General features: G+C 43.4%; 1 protein-coding gene across 5 annotated transcripts; it reads right to left on the bottom strand.

Moving 5' to 3' along the window:
• Positions 1 to 362: 362 nt before the first annotated feature.
• On the bottom strand, positions 363 to 26,384 carry TMEM125 (transmembrane protein 125). Of its 5 annotated transcripts, none has more exons than XM_066597899.1 (2): positions 26,366 to 26,384; positions 363 to 1,791 (listed from the first exon to the last, which is right to left on the bottom strand). In XM_066597899.1, the coding sequence occupies exon 2, from the start codon at positions 1,434 to 1,436 to the stop codon at positions 780 to 782; it is 657 nt and encodes a 218-aa protein (XP_066453996.1). In that variant the 5' UTR covers positions 1,437 to 1,791; positions 26,366 to 26,384; the 3' UTR covers positions 363 to 779. The 5 variants fall into 5 exon arrangements, with proteins under 5 accessions (XP_066453996.1, XP_066453992.1, XP_066453995.1 ...); XM_066597895.1 differs by lacking the exon at positions 26,366 to 26,384 and adding an exon at positions 19,143 to 19,260; XM_066597898.1 differs by lacking the exon at positions 26,366 to 26,384 and adding an exon at positions 19,146 to 19,244.
• Positions 26,385 to 27,340: the final 956 nt, after the last annotated feature.

The following is a 27,340-nucleotide window of genomic DNA, read 5'->3' as shown; positions in this document are numbered from 1 at the left end:
AATGATGAATAACGTGAGAGTTTGCAGATCATATCTGTGCGCAGTCCTAGTGGAGCACATCAGGTGGAGCTCCAGCTACGTGTCAGAGTAACAGAAAGTGAAACAATTAAAGATTAAGAATATTCCAGAAAATCAGAATTGCTCATTAAATTATGTCTGAAATTGGGTACAAAGATGGTGTGGTGCAGTCCGCCCGCTTCAAGTAAATGCGCTTGGATCAAAAATGAATTATTGGATGGAAGCCATTAGCTCTTCCCCCATCCAATGGTTTTAACAGCACTAACATGTCCTCATCATGACCCCGGCATATCTTTATCATGACATCATCATTCTCCCAATATGACATCATCATGGCCCCATCCTGACATCATCATTGCTTTATTATATCCCCATCATGTCATTATCATGATCCCATCCTGCTGTCATCATAATCTCATCATTACCTTATCACATCCTCAACATGACATCGTCATTATCTTATCATATCCTCATCACAAGTCCAACATGACATCATCGTATCCCCATCATGTCATTATCATGACCCCATCATGACAATATCCTTACCCCAACATGACATCATCATGACACCAGCATGATATCATCATAAGATCATGCCCTCACCATAGCAGCAATATATCATCATGTGCTCAAGATGTCACGATCATAACTTCCCTATGACATCATCATACTGCAAACATGAGAAGTTTGACTCAGATTTACAGAATTTGCTAAAATTCAGAAGTGCTCAACTCCATTTGTCACTTTGGCATAGGACGATCTTATATGAGGTTGGCCAAACTTGAGGTGGTGTTCTGCCGCTGATATAATTGCCCAGAGATGGAGAACACCCCGATGTTACGAGGGTGAAACCGACTAGACGCACAAGATCTGCAATACACCAACAGAGTGAATATAAGGACACCAAGAAGAAGACCTGATCCCACCACAACCAGCGTCACCCCGACAGTGTGCATGGTAACCAGTACAGGAGGGAAGCCCGGGGTTTCGCCAGAAACAGAAAGTGTAAGTAGGACAGCCCCACACACGAGGATAATAATGGCGCTTATGAGGAATACCAGCGTGTCTGAGAACCCCCCACTCTTCAGCATATTGATATGTTCCCGTCTAGTCAAACAATGCATGTCCTGAATAGCTGAGCTCAAAAGTTGCTTCAGTAAAACCAACAGGGCGAGTATACAGAGGGTCGCCCCAACAGCCATCCTCCACTCTCCCGATCGACTAGTGGTGGTGGAGAGAAGTACAATCCCACCAATGCCACAGGCCAATATTAGCAGCACAGAGAAGCTGTAGCATAAAACCGACTTGAGTGGCTCCCTGGACCACCACAGTTCTGGGTGCTCCTCTAGAGCATCATTCTGGATCTGTTCTTGGTTGGGTGAAGCCCTCGGTGGTGGCAACTCATCAATAGATGACATGGTTACGACAAAGGAGCAAACAGAGGAAAACTTGGAGAACTTTTAGGATATGAGCAGAATCTCAAGGATTGATGTCCTGGGTTGCAGCCATGATGAAGAAGAGGACGGTGCGGAGATTATGGAGCTCGGGACGGATCATGGTGAAGGCTCCAGAAGACTCATCGGAGGCCAAGAACATAACAGAGAGACACAATCATGGAAGGACAAAGGACAGCAAGACGTCTCCTAATGGGAATCTGGCAGTCAATGTCATATGAGACAACTTTCCTTCTTTCCCATCGATTATATGAACATCATCTTCTTCTTAGGTGACCAGAAGTGGGGTTTTCTCTTAGTCTTCAAACTGACACATCACCTAAAAGATGAGAAGATTAATAAATTAGTATTTAATAAAGCATCATGGAAGAGGCCGCCAAGCAATGAGGCCTATGCTAAAGTCAGCTATGTACAAGGACCATACATTATATGGTGTCATTCAGACCGGTCATTGCTCATCTACTGAGACCTGCACTGTTTTCCTGAAACTGGTTCCAGAGTTTGTCCTCGGCTCCAGGAGACATTTGCGCTCTTCACCTTTTTCCCATAAATCAGGAAATCTTACACAGACTCTATGTTAGAGACGCAGAGCGAGAAACGAAACGTTCACTGCGACAAGAGGATGGGCTCTTATATCAGTGGGGACTTAGAGGATAATTCTTAGATCATCAACCTGTCTCCCTAGGCTACATTTACATGGGTAACCGCCATATCGGTCCGATTTCCTCTGCAATTGCCATGGGTTTTGCAAGCAGAGCGCGTCACATCTCTGAACATGCGGTTGTCACACCTGTTTTTCAAGCACTCGCATATGTCTTTCAATAGGAATAGCGCATTGCATTCACACCTGACTCTCAGTCCATGCACGTGCCATGCGGCTTTTAACTCACCCACAGGAATTAATAGACGAGTTCTCCGCCAAATTACAGAAAAGTAGAAGAAGCTGCGATTATTATTAAAATCTCATATGTAAATCGATCCACTGGAAACAATGGGGTCCATTCATGTGCCGCTTCCTGCGTCTCGCAGCACGGAAAACACACCCGTGCACATACAGCAATATGCATAGGTAAATACGCCCAGGAGCCGTCTTATCACACGGACCATATCGCACCTGCACTCCTGCGATTTCTGCTGTGAGTGCAATGTTTTTTGCAAGAAAAGCGCATTCCATGTGATTTTAAGGCGCGTTATTCAGGTGAATGAAAACCGCACCTTGTTTCAATAAATAATTAAAAATCGCATCAACATGTAGGTACAATGCCATTTTTTACAAGTCTCTTAGAAAATAATGGGCGATTTTTTTTTTAGCTAAATCCCCCAGAAATGGCCCAAGATGAAAAAAATCATTGTGCGTCCTACTGGTCCGAAAAAGAGGAGAAAAAAAACCCTGATGTGAATGAAATCGTCTAAATGCATCAGTCCATATAGATATGGCGCATGAGCATCGGCCGCGTGAATATAACCTTGAATAGACACACACAGAAAAACGCATCGAGGGAGATACACAAGCTGAGGCCCCCTTCACACGAGCGTATGCGTATCTGCGTTCGTCTGTATGCAATGTATATTCGTATTAATGAATTTTTGACACGCTTGAGCCCCGATTGTAATTAGTGTGTTTAAAGTCATTTGCACAGGGATCTGCTGCGCGAAGGTAAAAAAAAACACGCTGAAGCGGTGGCAAGTAGTGATCAGATTAAACCCTCAGAATGGCGAAAAAAATGGATAATTAGGGCGAGCGGTCTTCTTTTCCCAGCATTGTACGCCTGGTAACTCCTCCCCTTCCTTTTTTTTCTGTGGCCATAGAAGTCTATGGGAGCTCGCTGCGTAACACGGCGAAAGATAAGGCAAGGAAGGTAGAGCAGGGACACGCGCAACTGAAATCCGGCGCATCTCAGGATCACATTTCATGTGCGACTTTTTAAGCTCCAGCGGCTCCTTGTTGGAGTGGGGTGAGTAGCTAAAAGGGGGCCATTAATGGGGGTGCAGAAATGACCACCTCCTACGGGGGATTGTACCGTGGTGTGGCCCCTCCAGATACCCTATGAGCAGCCATAGAGAGGGGGAGAGACAAGAACCTGACCCCGGCCCGGGAGGGGTGTCCATTTAATAAGAGAGCCACCAGCACCCTCACCGTCCACGACGCTCACACCGCTGCCAATAAGATGTGAAGACGATGAATGCGCCGCTGCGTTACGCCGGGTAATGAGAACGCATAGAAAGTAGGATGAGTAATGTGGTACTGTTGCTTTAAGAGAGTTTATATCGAGTTACTATGTAACTTTTATTGGGTTGCTGTTTAGTAAAGTTTGTTTTCACCATCATTTAACCTGGCAGCGGGCGTCACCACCACCCATTACTTGGGCATCACTGGTAATATTGGCCTTTGTTCTGTATACTGGGGCTTTTCCCGTAACAGTTTGGAGGTAACTATAGACATCAGCCGTCCACGCAGTATAATGTTCGCACTCAGAGGGACGTAGATGCATACGTGTTCTCGCGTTCGCTCCTTACGGTATTATACTCATCACACCGCCAGGTTGTACACAAGAAGGACACAACTACAAGCAGAAGCTGCAACGGCGCGATCTATACGCAGTCATCCCCCTTACGTTGACACTTGCACCCTCTTCCCAGGGTTTTTGGTGGCTTACCTTCCTCCTGTTGAGGCGCAAGGCACCGGGTGGCTCAGTGCATTGCAAGGCTGCAGTGGCTGCGAGGGAGCGGGGTGCTACGAGGTGCAGCGCTGGCATGATGTCCCCTCTCATTGTGACTCTTGGCACTTGCTGCACTCCCTGTCACCAAGTTACTCTGCCTGCAGCCTGACGGAGGAGGAGCCGCCTGTAACCCTTCACACCCCGCTGCCGCCCGAGAGCAAGTGGCAGAAAACTTCTAAGGGAACGTCCACACGGGCGGAATTAGTCAGCGCGGCCATTTCTGCATCACAATGTTATCTCTATGGGGCTTGAATTCCGCACCGGTTAAAATTGGCGCACCTTTACATCAAAACCGCAAGAATAAATTCCGCAATGGAAAAGCTTTCTGCTCTGGAATAAAGGGGCGCCTCGCGGAATTCTTGCAGATTTCTGACGTTCAGGAGAGGTAATTCTGCGCAAAAAACAAGAAATTCTGCAGAACATTCCACAGTTAAAAACGCAACAAAATCTCCACTAATTCACAAAATCCGTATCCGCGCTGCGTCCTGCGGACAATTCTGTCCCGTGTGAAAGGTCCCTAGAATACCAGGATGACCGTCTCTGTCGTGAGAACCCACTGACTCCCCTCCATGTAAATAGTTGCTCTCACCCAGCTTTCCCGGATTCCAGAATGACAACTCAGGAGCAAGAGAATGTCTGGAGACAACCAGGAGTTGGGGGAGGTAAGTGACCACCCTGGGGGGGAGGGGAAGGGATCAGGAAGCTCGCTCATCTCCCAGTCACATATCTCACTGCACTCACAGCCTCTCCCCAGCCTGAACTGGCTGATAACTGGGAGCAATAGATTACATTAAGCTGTGTAGCCCATGCAGCAACGATGGACGGTGCGTTACTGTCTCTTTAAATGTGTTTTCTGGTTTTATAATGAACATTAATTATGAAATAACGAAAGTTCTGCATCGTCAGATTTTTTTTTGTATTTCAATATTTCACCATTTTTTAGGACTCTGCTAGTTGTCAGTGAATAGAGGCATTCAGAAGCTCCACCCCTTAGTGAGGCGGCCTATTTTTGGCCATAAGGACGTGGTGATTTTTTGGAGATTTTCATCTCCACTTTTCAAAAGCCCTACCTTTTTGATTCTCCGGTCACCACGGCCGCATGAGGGATGTTTTCTGCATGATGAGGCGACGTTTTTATTGGTATCATTTTTTGGGTACAGATAATGTCTTGTAGAACTTTTATTCATTTTTTTAAGGTCAGGAAGAACAAATACATCAGTTCTGCCATTGTTTTTTTTTTCCTTACAGCATGAGGGCTTATTCCGACATGCGTATATTGGCCGGGTTTTCATGCCCGTCCGATGTACGGTGTCTATCTCTGGAGGGGGAGGAGGCGGGCCGGCCCAGGAGCAGTGCACTGAGGTCCCGCCCCCTCTCCGCCCTTCGCCACTGTTTGCAATGGAGGGGGTGAGACGGGGGGGGGGGGGCAAAATGAACAAAAAATGATTTTACATTTTTTCATAGCGTTTGCTGAGCAGGATAAGAAGTGTGTCTAATTTATTGTTCAGATTGATACAGATATGTCAATACAAAGCATGGGGTTTTAAATTTTTTTTTTTTTTTACTGTTTTAAGTGCTTTTTTTTTGGTTGTGGGCAAGACGTAAGTTTATGTCCATTTGTGGAAACCCCTTCCCACCAGGAAGTAAACTTACGTTCCGGGGTGGGAAAGGGGTTACAAACCCTCCTGACTGGGGGTTTGCAACACTTGCATCCAATTTAAACACGCCTCCACAGCCTGCACCGATACATTGTAACAAACTACCAGAAAGTATTTGTGCTGTCGATGCGGTTGCTTCACAGAATGTTGTCCAGGCTGGTTACGATAGTAACAAACCCTCAGCTGTGAGAAATATCAGGGCTTCAGATTATTATTTCCTGGATGGGATTTCTTTATCGCTCACAGCTTACAGGTTGTTTTTGTCTAATTGTCGGTACAGTTGTATCTTGTCTCCTCCAGAACTAGGGGTTAAGACATGGGTTGGCCTGGCTCACTGACAGGGGACCCCTAGTTCGGTGGAGACAAGATACAACAGTGCTGTAATTGTCCATGACACCTTAGTGTGTGTGTGTGTGTGTGGTGTGGTGTGGGGGGGGTGTAATTATCACAGCATCGTCTCTAATTGCCCTTGTATGACCAGAAGGATCGGTGTGTGGCCGCAGTGCTCCAGGACTCCTCCAGGCTTGGACTCTCCTCTTGTGTCATCAGTGAAACGAGGAAATACTGCAGAAGAGAACTGGTGGTGCAGCAGGGAGTCAGGGACAGTCTCACCGCTGACCTGTAGGTGTCGCCTGAGATACGGAACTGATCGGACATAAAAAATACGGAGGATTCCGATGTGATTACTCATCATGTGATGAACAATGTATCAGTACTGTATCCTAAATAGGTTGAACTGCCTCTGCGTAACACCAGATACCGGCAATTACCGGTGACAATAAGGAATCTCTACATGCTTCAGGCCATCTCTGTTACAAAATCACACTGGATCTCTACTGCACTTATAGACCAGATCTCTACATACACCATTAGGGCTTAGTCACACGGGCGTTTATTGCCGCGATTTGCGCATGCGCATGCGTCCGGCGACTTTTTAAAACCATTGCTTTGCAATGGTATCGGACACATGAGCGCTTTTTATGCGCTCGTCCGATAAATTAGAGAACAGAAATCGCAGATCGCACCTATCTGCGATCTGCGATTCCTGTTCTCTTCTCTATATGCGCTCAACGGGGCCGGCGGCAGCAGCGCCGACCCCATTGAGAACATATAGAAGACAAATCATTCTTCTCTGCCACAGCTGGAACAGCTGTGGCAGAGAAGAACGATGTTTGCCCATTGAATTCAATGGAGCGGCAATACAGCCGCTCCATTGAAAGCAATGGGCTGCCGGCGTGCGCGGGGTTAATTGTCGGGAAGGGGTTAAATATATAACCCCTTACCTGCAATGCATCCTTAAATGTGAAAAAATAAAAAAAAAGGATGTTCTCACCTGCTCCCGGCAGCTGGAGATCCCGGCGGTCGGCCTGCAGTGGGTGTGAAGGAGGTGTGACTCAGGCTTGCCCCTGATTGGCTCAGCCTGAGCCAATCAGAGGCTGAGCTCAGTCACACCCATTCATGAATTCATGAATGGGTGTGACTGAGACTTGCTTCTGATTGGCTCAGCGCTGAGCCAATCAGGGGCAAGCCTGAGTCACACCTCCTTCACACCCACTGCAGGCCGACCGCCGGGATCTCCAGCTGCCGGGAGCAGGTGAGTACATCCTTTTTTTTTATTTTTTCACATTTAAGGATGCATTGCAGGTAAGGGGTTATATATTTAACCCCTTCCCGACAATTAACCCCGCGCACGCCCGCAGCGCTTGCATTCAATGGAGCCGCTGTATTGCCGGCTCCATCTAATGCAATTCGCTGGACAGCTCCGGCCCGTTTCTAATGAAACGCGGCTAGGAGCAGATTTTCGGGCGATTTTTGGGCCGATTTTTCGGCGCCGGTCACGCGATTTGCGCATGCGCATCCGTCATGCGATGCGCAAATCGCGTGAAAAAACGCCCGTGTGACTAAGGCCTTACACTGAATCCCTACTGCACCATTACACTGGATCTCTACTATATCATTACAGTGGACCCCTATGACACCATTACACAGGATCCCTACTACGACTTTACACTAGATCTCTACTATATCATTACACCAGATCTCTACTATACCATTACACCGGATCCCTACTACACCATTACACCAAATGGAAAGAGGGGGGAATATCTAAAGAAGAATATAATGCAGTCTGCAGAAACTGTAGGGCCAGTGTCAGAAAAGCTAACGCTAATAATGAATTGATGCTTGCAACAGAGGCCAAACGCAATAAAAAATTATTTTGGGGATATGTCAAAAGCAAAAGAAAAGTCAAAGATGCTATTGGATGCTTACAAGATGAAAATGGTGAATTGGTTAACAATGATGCTGAGAAGGCTGAACTTTTAAATTCCTATTTTGTATCTGTTTTCTCTCAGAAAGTACATGGAACATCAGCTGATCTTCCCTGTGCTATTGGGGGAATAAAAGAATGCAGGCTATCTGTAAGCAGAGAGATGGTGAGGGAACACTTAGCTAACTTACATGAATTCTGGTCTCAAGGTCCAGATGAATTACATCCTAGGATACTAAAGGAAGCAGCAGAGGTAATTGCTGAACCACTCACCATAATCTTTGAAAATTCCTGGAGAACAGGAGAAGACCCAGAAGATTGGAGAAGGGCAAATGTTGTCCCTATCTTCAAAAAAGGGAAGAAGGTGGATCCAGGAAACTACAGGCCTGTGAGCCTGACTTCTATACCAGGAAAGATCTTTGAACAAATTATTAAACAGCATGTATGCAAGTACTTGGATGAAAATGGAGTAATTAACCAGAGCCAGCATGGGTTTGTAACAAACAAGTCATGCCAGACGAATTGAATTTCCTTTTCTATGACAGAATCACCAACTGGTTTGATCAGGGAAATGCGGTAGATATAGTATATCATGACTTTAGTAAAGCATTTGACAAAGTATCTCAAACCATACTTATTGAGTAAATTACCAAATCTGGGATTAACAAGGCAACTGTTAGGTGGATTCACAACTGGCTGAGCGATCGTACTCAAAGAGTGGTCATAAATGGCTGAACATCCAAGTGGAAGAATGTATCAAGTGGGACCACAAGGCTCTGTCCTAGGCCCAGTGCTGGTCAACATTGTTATAAATGATCTGGAGGAGGGAATTGAGGGGAAACTGATCAAATTTGCTGACGACACAAAGCTAGGAGGGATAGTAACATTAAAGAAGAGAGAGTATTCAAAAAGATAGTAGTCTGAGCAGCACATGTGAAAAAGACTTGGGTATACTAATAGATCATAGACTGAACATGAGTCAACAATGTGATGCAGCAGCCAAAAAAGCAAACACAATTCTGGGATGTATTAAGAGAAGCATAGAGTCTAGATCACGTGATGTCATTATCCCCTCTACTCTTCCTTAGTCAGACCTCATCTGGAATACTGGTTCCAGTTCTGGGCACCCCACTTTAAAAAAAGACATAGACAAACTGGAGCAAGTTCAGAGAAGAGTTACCAAGATGGTGAGCGGTCTGCACATCATGTCTTATGAGGAACGGTTAAAGGATCTGGGAATGTTTAGCAGAAGAGACGGCTGAGAGGAGACTTAATAGCTGTCTATAAATATCTGAAGGGCTGTCACAGTGCAGAGGGATCAGCCCTATTCTCATCTGCACAAGGAAAGACTAGAAGCAATGGGATGAAACTGAAAGGGAGGAGACACAGATTAGATATTAGACAGTGAGGGAGATCAATGAGTGGAACAGGTTGCCACGGGAGGTGGTGAGCTCTCCTTCAATGGAAGTGTTCAAACAGAGGCTGGACAGACATCTGTCTGGGATGATTTAGTGAATCCTGTTGGACCCGATGACCCTGGAGATCCCTTCCAACTCTACCATTTTATGATTCTATAAGATCTCTACTACACCATTACACCAGATCCCTACTACACCATTAAACTGAATCCCTACTACACCATTACACCACATCTCTAGTGCACCATTACATCGGGTTCTTAGTGCACCCTTACACCGGATCTCAAGTACAAAATCACTGGGGGCACCCCTAAAATATAACTTTTAATAAGATTAAACTAAAAACGAGAGACATTATAACAGGAAATACAGAAACACACAAAAAGAGTCCAGGTTACCAGACATACAACCTTAGACCAATCTGTTACTAGGTCATAAACTCATGGGAAACCGCATTGATCAGACACAAAAAGAAATTGCAGAATGAGTATGCTGAAATGTGCGGCCCCAGAGTGCAAACAGGAAAAACGCTCGAGGCGAATGTCCAAATCCTGAAAAGTAGCTGTAAATCTAAGATACCTCAAAAAGCTCTAAACGCCCAGAAAGTCTGAAGCTACAATAATAAAAAATGGCTGAATAGCCTCAAGTTGAACAGCTGAACCGAGAGTTAAATATCTCAGTGAGTTTCCCCATCAGTAGCGGATCATGGGGAGCGCAGTTAATAAGTAGTCTAAGAAATCTATCACTAGACGCAAGCAGGATTATAACAGCCCAACTAGCTAAAGCAACACCCTTATGGCTTAAATAACCCCTGAGGGCTCCTTCACCCCGGCGAGCGCGATATCAGGCCATGAATCACCGCCATATTGCCCTCGCCATCCGTGTGAAACCCCTGCGGGGCTGAAGGAATCCCCCGGCAGAGGACCGCCGCGGCAGAGGATCGAGGATTCTCCCATTGTTTTCAATGAGCAATACCGCAAAAAGATAGGACATGCTGCGATAGCATCGCATCGTGGTAATACATACGGTCAGTTTTAAGTGGCCTTTACACGGGCCCAATATCGGGCCAGAATGTTCGTTTCCATGATAATTGGCCCATGTAAATGTGCAAAAGGATTAACCAATGAGCGAGCAAATACTCATCGGTCAGCTGATCAGCGTCTGTATACAATATATAGGGGTAATGACGGCTGCTGACTGTAAACATGGAGGAGGCGACCATCATTGTGTAACTGTAAACACGCGGACGATCACAGAACTGGGAAAAGAAAGCAGAGAGTGGAATCCGTCCCACATCGTGTATATATGTATATAGGTCACTGGAAGGAATCCTGATATGTGACTGTATATTAACAGCACAGCGGTGACTCAAATGTGACTCATCCACAACGCACAATGTGTCCAGAGCTAAAGAGCAATCACTGGTGACAATCTTGGCTGACACCAGAGAAAAACAACAACAATGCAGTGATAAAGGTGACAAACATTATAATTATAGCTATAATTTTATCACTAGAAATCACAGATGATAAAACTAATAAATTAACCTTATATATAGTAACTGTAAAGAAAGCCAATAATACAACACCAGGTAGACTGCAGGCCAGGGTCAATCGCCGTAGACCCTAGTAGAACGCAGACTAGTAGTCTGCATTGAACAAGTAGCTCCTCCATATCATAGTCTGGCTAACTGAATTCTACTAGGGTTTACGGTGATTGACCCTGGCCTGCAGTCTACCAGGTGTTCTATTATTGGCTTCCAATATATAAGGTTACTTTATTAGTTTTATCATCTGTAATCACCTCTGATTTTATATATAGTAACTGCAAACAAGGGTACTAGTCACCTACTATAATACTGCTCCAATGTACAAGAATATAACTACTATAATACTGCTCCTATGTACAAGAATATAACTACTATAATACTGCTCCTATGTACAAGAATATAACTACTGTAATACTGCCCCCTATGTACAAGAATATAACTACTATAATACTGCCACCAATGTACAAGAATATAACTACTATAATACTGCTCCAATGTACAAGAATATAACTACTATAATACTGTCCCCTATGTAAAAGAATATAACTACTATAATACTGCCACCAATGTACAAGAATATAACTACTGTAATACTGCCCCCTGTGTACAAGAATATAACTACTATAATACTGCCCTCTATGTACAAGAATATAACTACTATAATACTGCCCCCTATGTACAAGAATATAACTACTATAATACTGCCCCCTGTGTACAAGAATATAACTACTATAATACTGCCCCCTATGTACAAGAATATAACTACTATAATACTGCCCCCTATGTACAAGAATATCACTACTATAATACTGCTCCTATGTACAAGAATATAACTACTATAATACTGCCCCCTATGTACCAGAATATAACTACTATAATACTGCCCCCTATGTACAAGAATATAACTACTATAATACTGCCCCCTATGTACAAGAATATAACTACTATAATACTGCTCCTATGTACAAGAATATAACTACTATAATACTGCTCCTATGTACAAGAATATAACTACTATAATACTACCTCCTATGTACAAGAATATAACTACTATAATACTGCTCCTATGTACAAGAATATAACTACTATAATACTGCTCCTATGTACAAGAATATAACTACTATAATACTGCTCCTATGTACAAGAATATAACTACTATAATACTGCTCCTATGTACAAGAATATAACTACTATAATACTGCCACCAATGTACAAGAATATAACTACTATAATACTGCCCCCTGTGTACAAGAATATAACTACTATAAAACTGCCCCCTATGTACAAGAATATAACTACTATAATATTGCCCCCAATGTACAAGAATATAATTACTATAATACTGCCCCCTATGTACAAGAATATAACTACTATAATACTGCTCCTATGTACAAGAATATAACTACTATAATACTGCCCCCAATGTACAAGAATATAATTACTATAATACTGCCCCCTATGTACAAGAATATAACTACTATAATACTGCTCCTATGTACAAGAATATAACTACTATAATACTGCCTCCTATGTACAAGAATATAACTACTATAATACTGCCCCTATGTACAAGAATATAACTACTATAATACTGCTCCAATGTACAAGAATATAACTACTATAATACTGCTCCTATGTACAAGAATATAACTACTATAATACTGCTCCTATGTACAAGAATATAACTACTATAATACTGTCCCCTATGTACAAGAATATAACTACTATAACACTGCCACCAATGTACAAGAATATAACTACTATAATACTGCTCCAATGTACAAGAATATAACTACTATAATACTGCTCCTATGTACAAGAATATAACTACTATAATACTGTCCCCTATGTAAAAGAATATAACTACTATAATACTGCCACCAATGTACAAGAATATAACTACTGTAATACTGCCCCCTGTGTACAAGAATATAACTACTATAATACTGCCCTCTATGTACAAGAATATAACTACTATAATACTGCCCCCTATGTACAAGAATATAACTACTATAATACTGCCCCCTGTGTACAAGAATATAACTACTATAATACTGCCCCCTATGTACAAGAATATAACTACTATAATACTGCCCCCTATGTACAAGAATATCACTACTATAATACTGCTCCTATGTACAAGAATATAACTACTATAATACTGCCCCCTATGTACCAGAATATAACTACTATAATACTGCCCCCTATGTACAAGAATATAACTACTATAATACTGCCCCCTATGTACAAGAATATAACTACTATAATACTGCTCCTATGTACAAGAATATAACTACTATAATACTGCTCCTATGTACAAGAATATAACTACTATAATACTACCTCCTATGTACAAGAATATAACTACTATAATACTGCTCCTATGTACAAGAATATAACTACTATAATACTGCTCCTATGTACAAGAATATAACTACTATAATACTGCTCCTATGTACAAGAATATAACTACTATAATACTGCTCCTATGTACAAGAATATAACTACTATAATACTGCCACCAATGTACAAGAATATAACTACTATAATACTGCCCCCTGTGTACAAGAATATAACTACTATAAAACTGCCCCCTATGTACAAGAATATAACTACTATAATATTGCCCCCAATGTACAAGAATATAATTACTATAATACTGCCCCCTATGTACAAGAATATAACTACTATAATACTGCTCCTATGTACAAGAATATAACTACTATAATACTGCCCCCAATGTACAAGAATATAATTACTATAATACTGCCCCCTATGTACAAGAATATAACTACTATAATACTGCTCCTATGTACAAGAATATAACTACTATAATACTGCCTCCTATGTACAAGAATATAACTACTATAATACTGCCCCTATGTACAAGAATATAACTACTATAATACTGCTCCCTATGTACAAGAATATAACTACTATAATACTGCCCCCTATGTACAAGAATATAACTACTATAATACTGCCCCTATGTACAGGAATATAACTACTATAATACTGCACACTATGTACAAGAATATAACTACTATAATACTGCCTCCTATGGCTAAGAATATAACTACTATAATACTGCCCTCAATCTACAAGAATATAACTACTATAATACTGCCCTCTATCTACAAGAATATAACTACTATAATACTGCCCCCTATGTACAAGAATATAACTACTATAATACTGCTCCCTATGTTCAAGAATATAACTACTATAATACTGCTCCCTATGTACAAGAATATAACTACTATAATACTGCCCCCTATGTACAAGAATATAACTACAATAATAGTGCTCCTATGTACAAGAATATAACTACTATAATACTACTCCTATGAACAAGAATATAACTACTATAATACTGTCCCCTATGTAGAAGAATATAACTACTATAATACTGCCCTCTATGTACAAGAATATAACTACTATAATACTGCCTCCTATGTAGAAGAATATAACTACTATAATACTGCCCTCTATGTACAAGAATATAACCACTATAATACTGCTCCTATGTAGAAGAATATAACTACTATAATACTGTCCCCTATGTAGAAGAATATAACTACTATAATACTGCCCTCTATGTACAAGAATATAACTACTATAATACTGCCTCCTATGTACAAGAATATCACTACTATAATACTGTCCCCTATGTACAAGAATATAACTACTATAATACTGCCTCCTATGTACAAGAATATAACTACTATAATACTGTCCCCTATGTACAAGAATATAACTACTATAATACTGCCCCCTATGTACAAGAATATAACTACTATAATACTGCCCCCTATGTACAAGAATATAACTACTATAATACTGCCCCCTATGTACAAGAATATAACTACTATAATACTGTTCCCTATGTACAATAATATAACCACTATAATACTGCCCCCTATGTACAAGAATATAACTCCTATAATACTGCCCCCTATGTAGAAGAATATAACTATTATAATACTGCCCCCTATGTACAAGAATATAACCACTATAATACTGCCCCCTTTCTATAAGAATATAACTACTATAATACTGCCCCCTATGTACATGAATATAACTACTATAATACTGCCCCATATGTACAAGAATATAACTATAATACTGCCCCTATGTACAAGAATATAACCACTATAATACTGCCCCCTATGTAGAAGAATATAACTACTATAATACTGCCCCCTATGTACAAGTATATAACCACTATAATACTGCCCCCTATGTAGAAAAATATAACTACTATAATACTGCCCCCTATGTACATGAATATAACTACTATAATACTGCCCCAATGTACAAGACTATAACTACTATAATACTGTTCCCTATGTACAAGAATATAACCACTATAATACTGCCACCTATGTACAAGAATATAACTACTATAATACTGCCCCCTATGTACAAGAATATAACTACTATAATACTGCCCCCTATGTACAATAATATAACTACTATAATACTGTTCCCTATGTACAAGAATATAAGCACTATAATACTGCCCCCTATGTACAAGAATATAACTACTATAATACTGCCCCCTATGTACAAGAATATAACTACTATAATACTGCCCCCTATGTACAAGAATATAACTACTATAATACTGCCCCCTATGTACAAGAATATAACTACTATAATTTTGCCCCTATGTACAAGAGTATAACTACTATAATACTGTCCCCTATGTAGAAGAATATAACTACTATAATACTGCCCTCTATGTACAAGAATATAACTACTATAATACTGCCTCCTATGTAGAAGAATATAACTACTATAATACTGCCCTCTATGTACAAGAATATAACTACTATAATACTGTCCCCTATGTAGAAGAATATAACTACTATAATACTGCCCTCTATGTACAAGAATATAACCACTATAATACTGCTCCTATGTACAAGAATATAACTACTATAATATTGCCCCCTATGTACAAACATATAACTACTATAATACTGCCTCCTATATACAAGAATATAACTACTATAATACTGCCCCCTTTCTATAAGAATATAACTACTATAATACTGCCCCCTGTGTACAAGAATATCACTACTATAATACTGCCCCCTATGTACAAGAATATAACTACTATAATACTGCCCCCTATGTACAAGAATATAACTACTATAATACTGCCCCCTATGTACAAGAATATAACTACTATAATACTGCCCCCGATGTACAAGAATATAACTACTATAATACTGCCCCCTATGTACAAGAATATAACTACTATAATACTGCCCCCTATGTACAAGAATATAACTACTATAATACTGCCCCCTATGTACAAGAATATAACTACTATAATACTGCTCCCCATGTACAAGAATATAACTACTATAATACTGCCCCCTACTATGTTGTGGTTTTGCTCTCTGGTTGTTACATTGTAGACTTGATCACATTTGTTCCAGCTCTGTATGTTGAAGCCTTCTGGAGGGTCCATCATTCACTGGTACATTACAGGAGCTGAGGGAAGTTGTACTCGGCTCCTTACCTAAGGAGTCATAGTAGCCCCTCTTTTGCCTAAGACACTGGTATAATAAATGCCACATTGTAGTTGGGGACCCTCTTACGTTAGAGCCCAGGAGGTTTCATTTTCACATTTAGCAACTGCTCTGCACTGAAGGAAGCACCCCCATCATCATGTCTGCACCACAGGGAGCACCCCCATCATCATGTCTGCACCACAGGGAGCACCCCCATCATCATGTCTGCACCACGGGGAGCACCCCCATCATCATGTCTGCACCACGGGGAGCACCCCCATCATCATGTCTGCACCACGGAGAGTACCTTTATCATCATGTCTGTACTGCGGGGAGCACCCTTATCATCATGTCTACACCGCGGGGAGCTTCCCCATCATCATGTCTGCACCGCGGAGATTACCCCCATCATCATGTCTGCCCAAAACGGAGCAACCCCATCATTATGTCTGTACCGTGGGGAGCACCCCCATCATCATGTCTGCTCCGCGGGGAGCACCCTGATCATCATGTCTGCACCGCAGAGAGCACCCCCATCATCATGTCTGCACCGAGGAGAGCACCCCTATCATCATGTCTGCACCGAGGAGAGCACCCCCATCATCATGTCTGTACCGCGAGGAGCACCCTCATCATCAAGTCTACACCGCGGAGAGCACCCCCATCATCATGTCTGCACCGTGGAAAGTACCCCCATCATCATGTCTGCCCAACACAGAGCACCCCCATCATCATGTCTGCACCTCAAGGAGCACCCCCATCATCATGTCTGTACCGCGAAGAGCACCCCCATCATCATGTCTGCACCTCAAGGAGCATCCCCATCATCATGTCTGCACCATGGGGAGCATCACCATCATCATGTCTGCACCGCGGAGAGTACCCTCATCATCATGTCTGCACCTCAAGGAGCATCCCCATCATCATGTCTGCACTGCGGAGAGCACCCCCATCATCATGTCTGCCCAACACGGAGCACCCCCATCATTATGCCTGCCCAACACGGAGCACCCCCATCATTATGTCTGCTCCGCGGGGAGCACCCCGATTATCATGTCTGCACTTCAAGGAGCACCCTCATCATCATGTCTGCACCATGGGGAGCATCACCATCATCATGTCTGCACCGTGGAGAGTACCCTCATCATCATGTCTGCACCTCAAGGAGCATCCCCATCATCATGTCTGCACTGCGGAGAGCACCCCCATCATCATGTCTGCCCAACACGGAGCACGCCCATCATTATGTCTGCTCCGCGGGGAGCACCCCGATCATCATGTCTGCACTTCAAGGAGCACCCTCATCATCATGTCTGCTCCGCGGGGAGCACCCCGATCATCATCTCTGCACCTCAAGGAGCACCCTCATCATCATGTCTGCTCCGCGGGGAGCACCCCGATCATCATGTCTGTACCGCGGAGAGCACCCCGATCATCATGTCTGCACCTCAAGGAGCACCTTCATCATCATAAGAATATTCAAGATTCTTAATATTTGGGTCCTCTTACCTGGAATGATTATTGTTAAAAAACAAACAAAAAAAAAACAGTGAATATAAATGCCCAAATGATGCCAACGTAATTGCGAGTGATTTATCTGCTGTATAAGGGTGACTGCCCACTACAGGTCTTTTTCACTGCGAAATTCGCAGCATTTTTTTTTCTGCAGGGGTCTATGGGACTTGTTAATGTTAAAATCGCATCACGCAAAATCGCAATTTTGCGCGATTGCGATTTTAACATTACAAGTCCCATAGACCCCTGCAGAAAAAAAAAATGCTGCGAATTTCGCAGTGAAAAAGACCTGTAGTGGGCAGTCACCCTAAGGAAGCTGCGTGAGCGAACCGTCATTGTTTACAATTTATAGCTTCGCGTAAAAGGATCGTTAGTCTTTGATCCAGGGAATGATGATCCCGCCGCGGGGTGCAGCTCGCTGTTTACACGTATTGGGTTTCATCTGCTGATAAGTTCAGTCTTCGGGTGCAATGCAGTCCGTGGCAGGCGGAGGCGCACACTGCCGCGCATCCGTCATCTGGACTTCAGACCGCTCCTTACTGTCTGGGATGACTGGAAGAATCCAGTAACGCGTTTTCCTCGGCGCTCCCTGGAATTTACAGCTACAACTCTGCAATAACCGTCACACTTCCCACCCAGCTTTCCTGCACCCCTGGATAACCAGCCTCCATATACAGCAGCACAGTCTCTGCTCCGGGCTCGGTTTTCACCCAGCTTTCCCAGAAACAGAAAAGTTATGTATACTTCTAGAATGGTTGTCCTCTATTATGATATTGGAGCCTTTGGGCCCCCTGAACCCCGGGGCCGCTGCCGCCTCTTCCCCCTTCTGGATGCTCTTCTGGAATGAGTCTAATGCCATTACACTTCCCATATATCACAGGTGTGCCTGTCGGCCGGACAGGTGATCAGACCTGTCATGACTACCACCCTCATATCCAAAACCTAAGCAATGTCTGGAATGGATCAACCTCTGTGCTTGCTGACGTGTTCTGCGTACAACATACGTGGAGACTCACCACCTTGGGGTCCTCGGTGCTCCCAGGTGAGGTCCCAGGACTGCGCCCTCCTCATCCTCCTCCTCCTCTGTCGCTGCTTGTCTTACAGGATTCCCTTGTGTATTATTCTACCTCTTCCTCCTCGGCCGCGGCCTGCGCAGGGATTGGCTGTGCTGCAGTGACAGGAAGGGCAGAGACATTCCAGGTGTTCAGTCTGCTCCACCTCCTCACCTGCACACAGGCCACGCCTTCTTCTACCTGATATCTTCACACTTCCTTCATCCGTTTTTGCGATTTTCTTTAGTGGATGGAAGTCTTGCCCTCGTTTCCTTTCGTCTGCTTCTAGCCTGCTGGTTTTCATGTTGGACTTAATGCTGTGAAAGCTGGACGACAGCGAATATGACCGCTGCCACAGCCGATACCACCCAGCTTTCTTAGATTTCTGAATGCCAATTGTGATTGCCTATTTATGGAGATGAGTAGGGACCACTGTGAAATGAGGGGAGTGTGGGGGTGACTGGTATTGTAGATGTTCAAGGGGCACTCTATGATTGACGTTGTATAGCGGAACACTATGGCTGGCACCATATGGCGGCACACTATGAACACTATCCTACTGGAAGTACAGGGGGTCTCAAGAGTGTGGAAACACCTATATAGAACAGTGATGCCCTTTTGCATACAAGCTGCAAAAGAAGAGCGAAACCTGTTAGGCCACGTGACCAACATGACGGCCATTTTGAATGCCGCCATCTTGGATTCAACTCCAATTTTTCCAATGAGAAGGTTGGTGTGTGATATATCAGACTAGTGGAGAATTTCACCAGAAAAACAACGGTGTGCTTTATTTTCACATAACTTTATTCGTTCTCATGTTAACACTGTGATTTTTCTTTATTACGGGCAATGTGAATCTTGGTGTGATCTCAAGTAGAACATGTTGAGATCATCCTTTTGTCAAGTGAATGACACGTGTCATCACTGCAGATTTCAATCAATGCCACCCAACCAGACCTCCCATTACCCACAGCACAGTGGCCAAACGTCTTTCCAAATTCCGAGAAACAGGTTCTGCCGCTGATAAAACAAAACCTGGATGAGCAAAAACCTTAACTGATTATTGAGGCCAGAAGAGCGGTTGTTGCTGCTTCTTCAGTAATAGTCTTTGCTCGACCTGATAGTCCACTAATGTGACAATTAACAATGATACCGCATGTAAACTCTGTAAATTTAGGACACGTGATACGCTAATAAGACATGATCCATTCTACTGACAGGGAAGTCCAAAAACTCTCCTCAAAACAATCCGGCCCCCGGAAGAAGTTGTCCTGTTTCTGCAGTACCCGTCCTGCGGCTCCATCTCAGCCAGTTATGTAAATGCTGAGAGTTGTGGTGATTAGATGAATGGTCTTGTCGACTGAGTCCCTAAAAGTAGTTCCCCTCCCTTGGCCTATAAGAGGCTCTAGGAGGCTCCTTGTGTGCAGTGACCTCTTCTTCCGCTTGTGTAGAGCTGGTTGACCACTAGACGCCTCTACGACACAGAGAAGAGACTTCACCCCATTTCCAGAGTCTGCGAGGGGCGCATTATTGGGATGCGAGAAGCTGAATGGCCGTATCAACGAATTGTCCCCCACCAGGCTGTTCTGACCAGACTGTTATTAGGTGTTGGGACCAGTGGATGGGGGCACACAAGGTGACCGGGCTCAGGACCCCCGACAGACCACCAGTAGAGAGGAGCGTCTGACCAGACTGCTAGGAGATGTTGGGAGCAGTGGATGAGGGCACACAAAGTGTCCGAGCTCAGAACACCCCCCTACAGACCACCAGTAGAGAGGAGCGTCTGACGAGACTGTTAGGAGTTGTTAGGACCAGTGGATGCGTGAGGGCACACAAGGTGACCGGGCTCAGGACGCCCCCCTACAGACCACCAGTAGAGAGGAGCATCTGACCATACTGTTGGGGGTGTTGGGACCAGTGGATGCGTGAGGGCACACAAGGTGACCGGGCTCAGGACGCCCCCCCTACAGACCACCAGTAGAGAGGAGCATCTGACCATACTGTTGGGGGTGTTGGGACCAGTGGATGAGGGCACAGAAGGTGACCAGGCTCAGGACCCGCCTATAGACCACCAGTAGAGAGGAACGTCTGACCAGACTGTTAGGAGGTGTTGGGACCAGTGGATGAGGGAACACAAGGTGACCGGGCTCAGGATGCCCCCTACAGACCCTCAGAAGAGAAGAGCATTTGATCAGACTGTTAGGAGGTGTTGGGAACAGTGGAAGGTGACCAAGCTCAGGACCCCGACAGACCACCGGTAGAGAGGAGGGTCTGACCAGACTGTTAAGGGGTGTTGTTGGGACCAGTGGATGTGTGAGGGCTAACAAGGTGACCGGGCTCAGGGCCCCCGACAGACCACCAGTATAGAGGAGCGTCTGACCAGTCTGTTAGGAGGTGTTGGGACCAGTGGATGGGAGCACACAAGGTGACTGGGTTCAGGATGCCCCCTACAGAGCACCAGTAGAGAGGAGCATCTGACCAAACTGTTAGGTGGTGCTAGGACCAGTGGATGTGTGAGGGCACACAGGGTGACTGGGTTCAGAACGCCCCCCTAAAGACCAACAGTAGAGAGGAGCGTCTGATCAGACTGTTAGAGAGTGTTGGGACCAGTGGATGGGGGCACACAAGGTGACCGGGCTCAGGCCCCCGACAGACCACAAGTAGAGAGGAGCGTTTGACCAGACTGTTAGGAGGTGTTGGGACCAGTGGATGTGTGAGGGCACACAAGGTGGCCGGGCTCAGGATGCCGACTACAGACCACCAGTAGAAAGGAGCGTCTCACCAGTCAGTATATACACATAGAGGTGAGCTAGATTCTCCCAAGTATACACATATAGAGGTGAGGTAGATTCTACTCAGTATATACATATAGAGGTCAGTTAGACTCTCCTCACTATATACACATAGAGGTCAATTAGATTCTACTCAGTATATACACATAGAGGTGAGCTAGATTCTCTTAAGTATATACACGTAGAGGTAAGGTACTTTCTCCTCAGTATATACAATAGAGGTGAGGTAGATTCCCCTCAGTATTTACACACAGAGGGGAGGTAGATTCTCCTCAGTATATACACATAGAGGTCAGTTAGATTCTCCTCAGTATATACACATAGAGGTCAGTTAGATTGTCCTTACTATATACATATAGAGATAAGAGTAGATTCTCCTCAGTATATACATATAGAGATAAGAGTAGATTCTCCTCAGTATATACACAAAGAGGTGAGGTAGACTCTTCTAAGTATATACACATGGAGGTGAGGTAGATTCTCCTCAGTATATACACATAGAGGTGAGCTAGATTCTCTTAAGTATATACACGTAGAGGTGTGGTACATTCCCCTCAGTATATACAATAGAGGTGAGGTAGATTCCCCTCAGTATATTCACACAGAGATGAGGTAGATTCTCCTCAGTATATTCACACAGAGATGAGGTAGATGATTCTCAGTATATACACACAGAGGTGAGCTAGATTCTCCTCAGTATATACACATAGAGATCAGTTATATTCTCCTCAGTATATACACATAGAGGAGAGGTAGATTCTCCTCAGTAAATACACATAGAAGTGAAGTAGATTCTCCTCAGCATATACACATAGAGGTAAGGTAGATTCTCCTCAGCATATACACATAGAGGTAAGGTAGATTCTCCTCAGCATATACACATAGAGGAGAAGTAGATTCTCCTCAGTCTATAAACATAGAGATGAGGTAGATTATTCTCAGTATGTACACGCAGAGGTGAGGTAGATTCTCTTCAGTATATACACATAGTTATGAGGTAGATTTTCCTCAGTATATACAAAGATAGGTGAAGTTGATTCTCCTCAGTATATACACATAGAGGTGAGGTAGATTCTCCTCAGCATATACAAAGATAGGTGAAGTTGATTCTCCTCAGTATATACACATAGAGGTGAGGTAGATTTACCACAGTATATACACACATAGAGGTGAGGTAGTTTCTCATCAGAATATTCACACAGAGGTGAGGTAGATTATTCTATGTATATACACATAAAGGTGAGGTAGATTTGTCTTAGTATATACATAAAGAGGTGACGTAGATTCCCCTCAGTATATACACATATAGGTGAGGTAGATTCTCCACAGTATATACATATAGAGGTGAGCTAGATTCTCCTCAGTATATACACATGAGGTAGATTCTTTACAGTATGTACACACAGAGGTAAGGTAGATTCTCCTCAGTATATACACATAGAGGAGAGGTAGATTCTCCTCAGTATATACACATAGAGGAGATGTAGATTCTCCTCAGTATATACACATAGAGGAGATGTAGATTCTCCTCAGTATACACACATGGAGGTGAGGTAGATTCTCCTCAGTATATACACAGAGAGGTGAGGTTGATTCTCCTCAGTATACACACATGGAGGTGAGGTAGATTCTCCTCAGTATATACACAGAGAGGTGAGGTAGATTCTCCTCAGCATATACACATAGTGGTGAGGTAGATTCTCCTCAGCATATACAGATAGAGGTGAAGTAGATTCTCCTCAGCATATACACATAGAGGTGAAGTAGGTTCTCCTCAGTATATACAAATAGAGGTTAGGTAGATTCTTCTCAGTATGTACACATAGAGGTGAGGTAGATTCTCCTCAGTATATACACATAGAGGTGAGGTAGATTCTCCTCAGTATATACAAATAGAGGTGAGGTAGAGTCTCCTCAGCATATACACATAGAGGTGAAGTAGATTCTCCTCAGCATATACACAGAAGTGAAATAGATTCTGCTCAGCATATACACAGAGGTGAGGTAGATTCCCTTAATATATACACATAGAGGTGAGGTAGATTCTCCTCAGTATATACACATAGAGGTGAGGTAGATTCTCCTCAGTATATACACATAGAGGTGAGGTAGAGTCTCCTCAGCATATACACATAGAGGTGAAGTAGATTCTCCTCAGCATATACACAGAAGTGAAATAGATTCTGCTCAGCATATACACAGAGGTGAGGTAGATTCCCTTAATATATACACATAGAGATGAGGTAGATTCTCCTCAGTATATACACAAGGAAGTGAGGTAGATTCTCCACAGTATGTACACAAGAGGTGAGGTAGATTATTCTCAGTATATACACATAGAGGGGAGGTAGATTCTCCCCAGTATATACACATAGTGGTGAGGTAGATTCTCCTAAATATATACACACAGAGGTGAAGTAGATTCTCCTCAATATATACACACTCTCCTCAGTGTATACACATAGAGGTCAGTTATATTCTCCTCAGTATATACACATAGAGGTGAGGTAGATTCTCCTCAGTATATACACATAGAGGTGAGGTACATTCTCCTCAGTATATACACATAGAGGTGAGGTAGATTCTCCTCAGTATATACACATAGAGGTGAGGTAGATTCTCCTCAGTATATACACATAGAGGGGAGGTAGATTCTCCTCAGTATATACACATAGAGGTGAGGTAGATTCTCCTCAGTATATACACACAGAGGGGAGGTAGATTCCCCTCAGTATATACACATAGAGGTGAGGTAGATTCTCCTCAGTATATACACATAGAGGTGAGGTAGATTCTCCTCAGTGTATACACATAGAGGAGAGGTAGATTCTCCTCAGTATATACACACAGGTGAGGTAGATTCTCCTCAGTGTATACACATAGAGGGGAGGTAGATTCTCCTCAGTGTATACACATAGAGGGGAGGTAGATTCTCCTCAGTATATACACAGAGGTGAGGTAGATTCTCCTCAGTATATACACAGAGGTGAGGTAGATTCTCCTCAGTATATACATATAGAGGTCAGTTAGATTCTTCTCAGTATATACATATAGAGATCAGTTAGATTCTTCTCAGTATATACATATAGAGATCAGTTAGATTCTTCTCAGTATGCAGATCATTTCCCTAGACTTCCCTTTATGGTTTCTGGAGAAGAACTATGTAATGTATTGCAGATTTTCAGAGTTTTTGTTACGCTTAGAATTGAATATTGAAGTTGTGACCCCTTTACTTTTCTATTTAGGACCTAAAGCATGGTTGTGCCAAAGTTTGTACGACACCGGGAAGTGAGAGAATTAGTGGTGAGTCAGTCAGTGAGGGCTTTCGCCTATATAAATATATATACTACTTCATTTTATATATATATATATATATATATGTGTGTATATATATATATATATATATGTGTATATATATATATACACACATACCTATACACACACACACTCCTTCTAGGGGATGGATTGGTTTTGACAAGGAGTGTAGTGGTAGGGCAGTGTATAGGACAGCGGTCAGTAACCCTGCAGTGACGCATCTTCTACCGGGGACCCCTGGCACCTGCTCTACAGACAAGCATTGTGCTTGGCCGGCAGTGACACAATATTGCATTGTTCGCACGCCGCTCACATACAGTGCATTGTCTATTACTGTCTCACTTCCATTTGCCTAGATAAGAGACAGCCATGAGATCACCATGAACGTTCGCTATGACCTCTTCACATCTGGGAGATATTGGCGCAACTTCATACAAAGCCGCAGATTGTTACGTTACATAAGAAGAATGAACGAATATGATAGTACCCCCCCTCCCCCATCCACATGCGCACACACACACACACACACACACACACGTACAAACATACACACTCATGCACACACATACACACAACACACGCACAAACATACACACTCATGCACGCACATACACACAACACACACACAAACATACACACTCATGCATGCACGCACACAAACACAGTGTTGGCTCTATAGTCAATCAGTGCATCTTTATTACCTGTTTTATCCGGAAACCGACAGATCTGTTATTCTTATGAGTAATGATCCGAATGCATGCTGGATTCTTACTATGGCTTTGTTGGCTCACTGAGGTGAGAGCTTCAGAGCGTCATTCATTCAAACTGCCTAAAACTTGTGAATTAGGACCGCGAGGACAAAACATGAAGGTTTCCAGCTCCTTCTGTGGCGAATCACAACATATCCAAGAGGCAATCATTGAAGTTGTACTGGTAAAAGTCCATGAAGTCTGTGATGGGAGGGGTACTCGGAGCGCACGCTGTCCTTACTTACTACTGCCTGGACTGATACACTGTAACAACCCATCAGCTGCTGAAAGCTTCATTACTGACTAATGATTATAAAGGGTAGATACTTACCAGGGAGCGAAGGTCCAGAAACTGACAGGAACAGAGTCAAGGAAATATCTCCCAGCTACAATGAGGCATCCGGTGCAACGTTTCCTCTAAATGTCAGAAGAGGCTGATATCAGAGACATCAAAGAGCAGAGCGCTGTGCGGGAGAGTTCCTGCGCTGACACAATGCTGCAGACGCTCAGCTCTATGTACCATTCTTAAAGTGAATCTCCACCTTTTATCATCGGATCCCATCTAGTGCCAACAATCTGCACCGATTCATCTCAGTATATATCGTTATAGCGCTACAGCTATTTTTTTTTCTGATCCTGAGCTCCAAACGTCCTGCACTGCCATAGTGTTACATGATGTGCAGCCACCACTAGGGGGCACATAGAGATTTATTTGTGGTAGCCACAAATGTCCCCTAGTGGTGGCTGTATAATTTGTACACATTGAACTCCTCCTACCGCGTTCCCCTAAGAATAAGACCTACCCGAATAATAAGCCCTACCCTGATTTTTTTTTTAGGGGGTGGGGGGGGCTTGAAATATAAACCCTTCCCCAGAAGCATCTAGTGATGCTATGGCAATAAGTCTAGCATCACCAGATTTAGAAAAAAAAAAAAAAAATCAATATTCACCTAGCTGGCGGCATCCCGATCCCTCACACTGGTCACCGGCGTTGCGGCAGGCTGCCCTGTCCTCCGCGCTGACATCATTCTCTTCCTGGTAACGAGGCTTTGAATACCCCACCTCCAGCAAGCGAGTGCTGTGATTAGATCACGAGCGTTACTACCTCAGCCAATCAGAGCCGATGCTCGATTATTCACAGCCATTCAGTAATTGACATCACTGAATGGCTGTGATTGGTTCATCCTGCGCCAGCTCTGATTGGCTGTGCCATGGCGCTCATGATCCAATTACAGCAATTGCTTGCTGAAGGTAGGATATTCAAAGCCCCGTTAGTAGGAAAAGAATAATGTCAGCGCGAAGAACA

The sequence above is a fragment of the Eleutherodactylus coqui genome, chromosome 3, assembly GCF_035609145.1.
Source record: "Eleutherodactylus coqui strain aEleCoq1 chromosome 3, aEleCoq1.hap1, whole genome shotgun sequence".
Classification (NCBI taxonomy): domain Eukaryota; kingdom Metazoa; phylum Chordata; class Amphibia; order Anura; family Eleutherodactylidae; genus Eleutherodactylus; species Eleutherodactylus coqui.
This window is presented reverse-complemented; position numbering and strand designations above follow the sequence as displayed.

Coding starts and splice junctions, on each gene's coding strand:
- TMEM125 (XM_066597899.1), bottom strand. CDS start 1,436: ATGTCATCTATTGATGAGTTGCCACCACCGAGGGCTTCACCCAACCAA.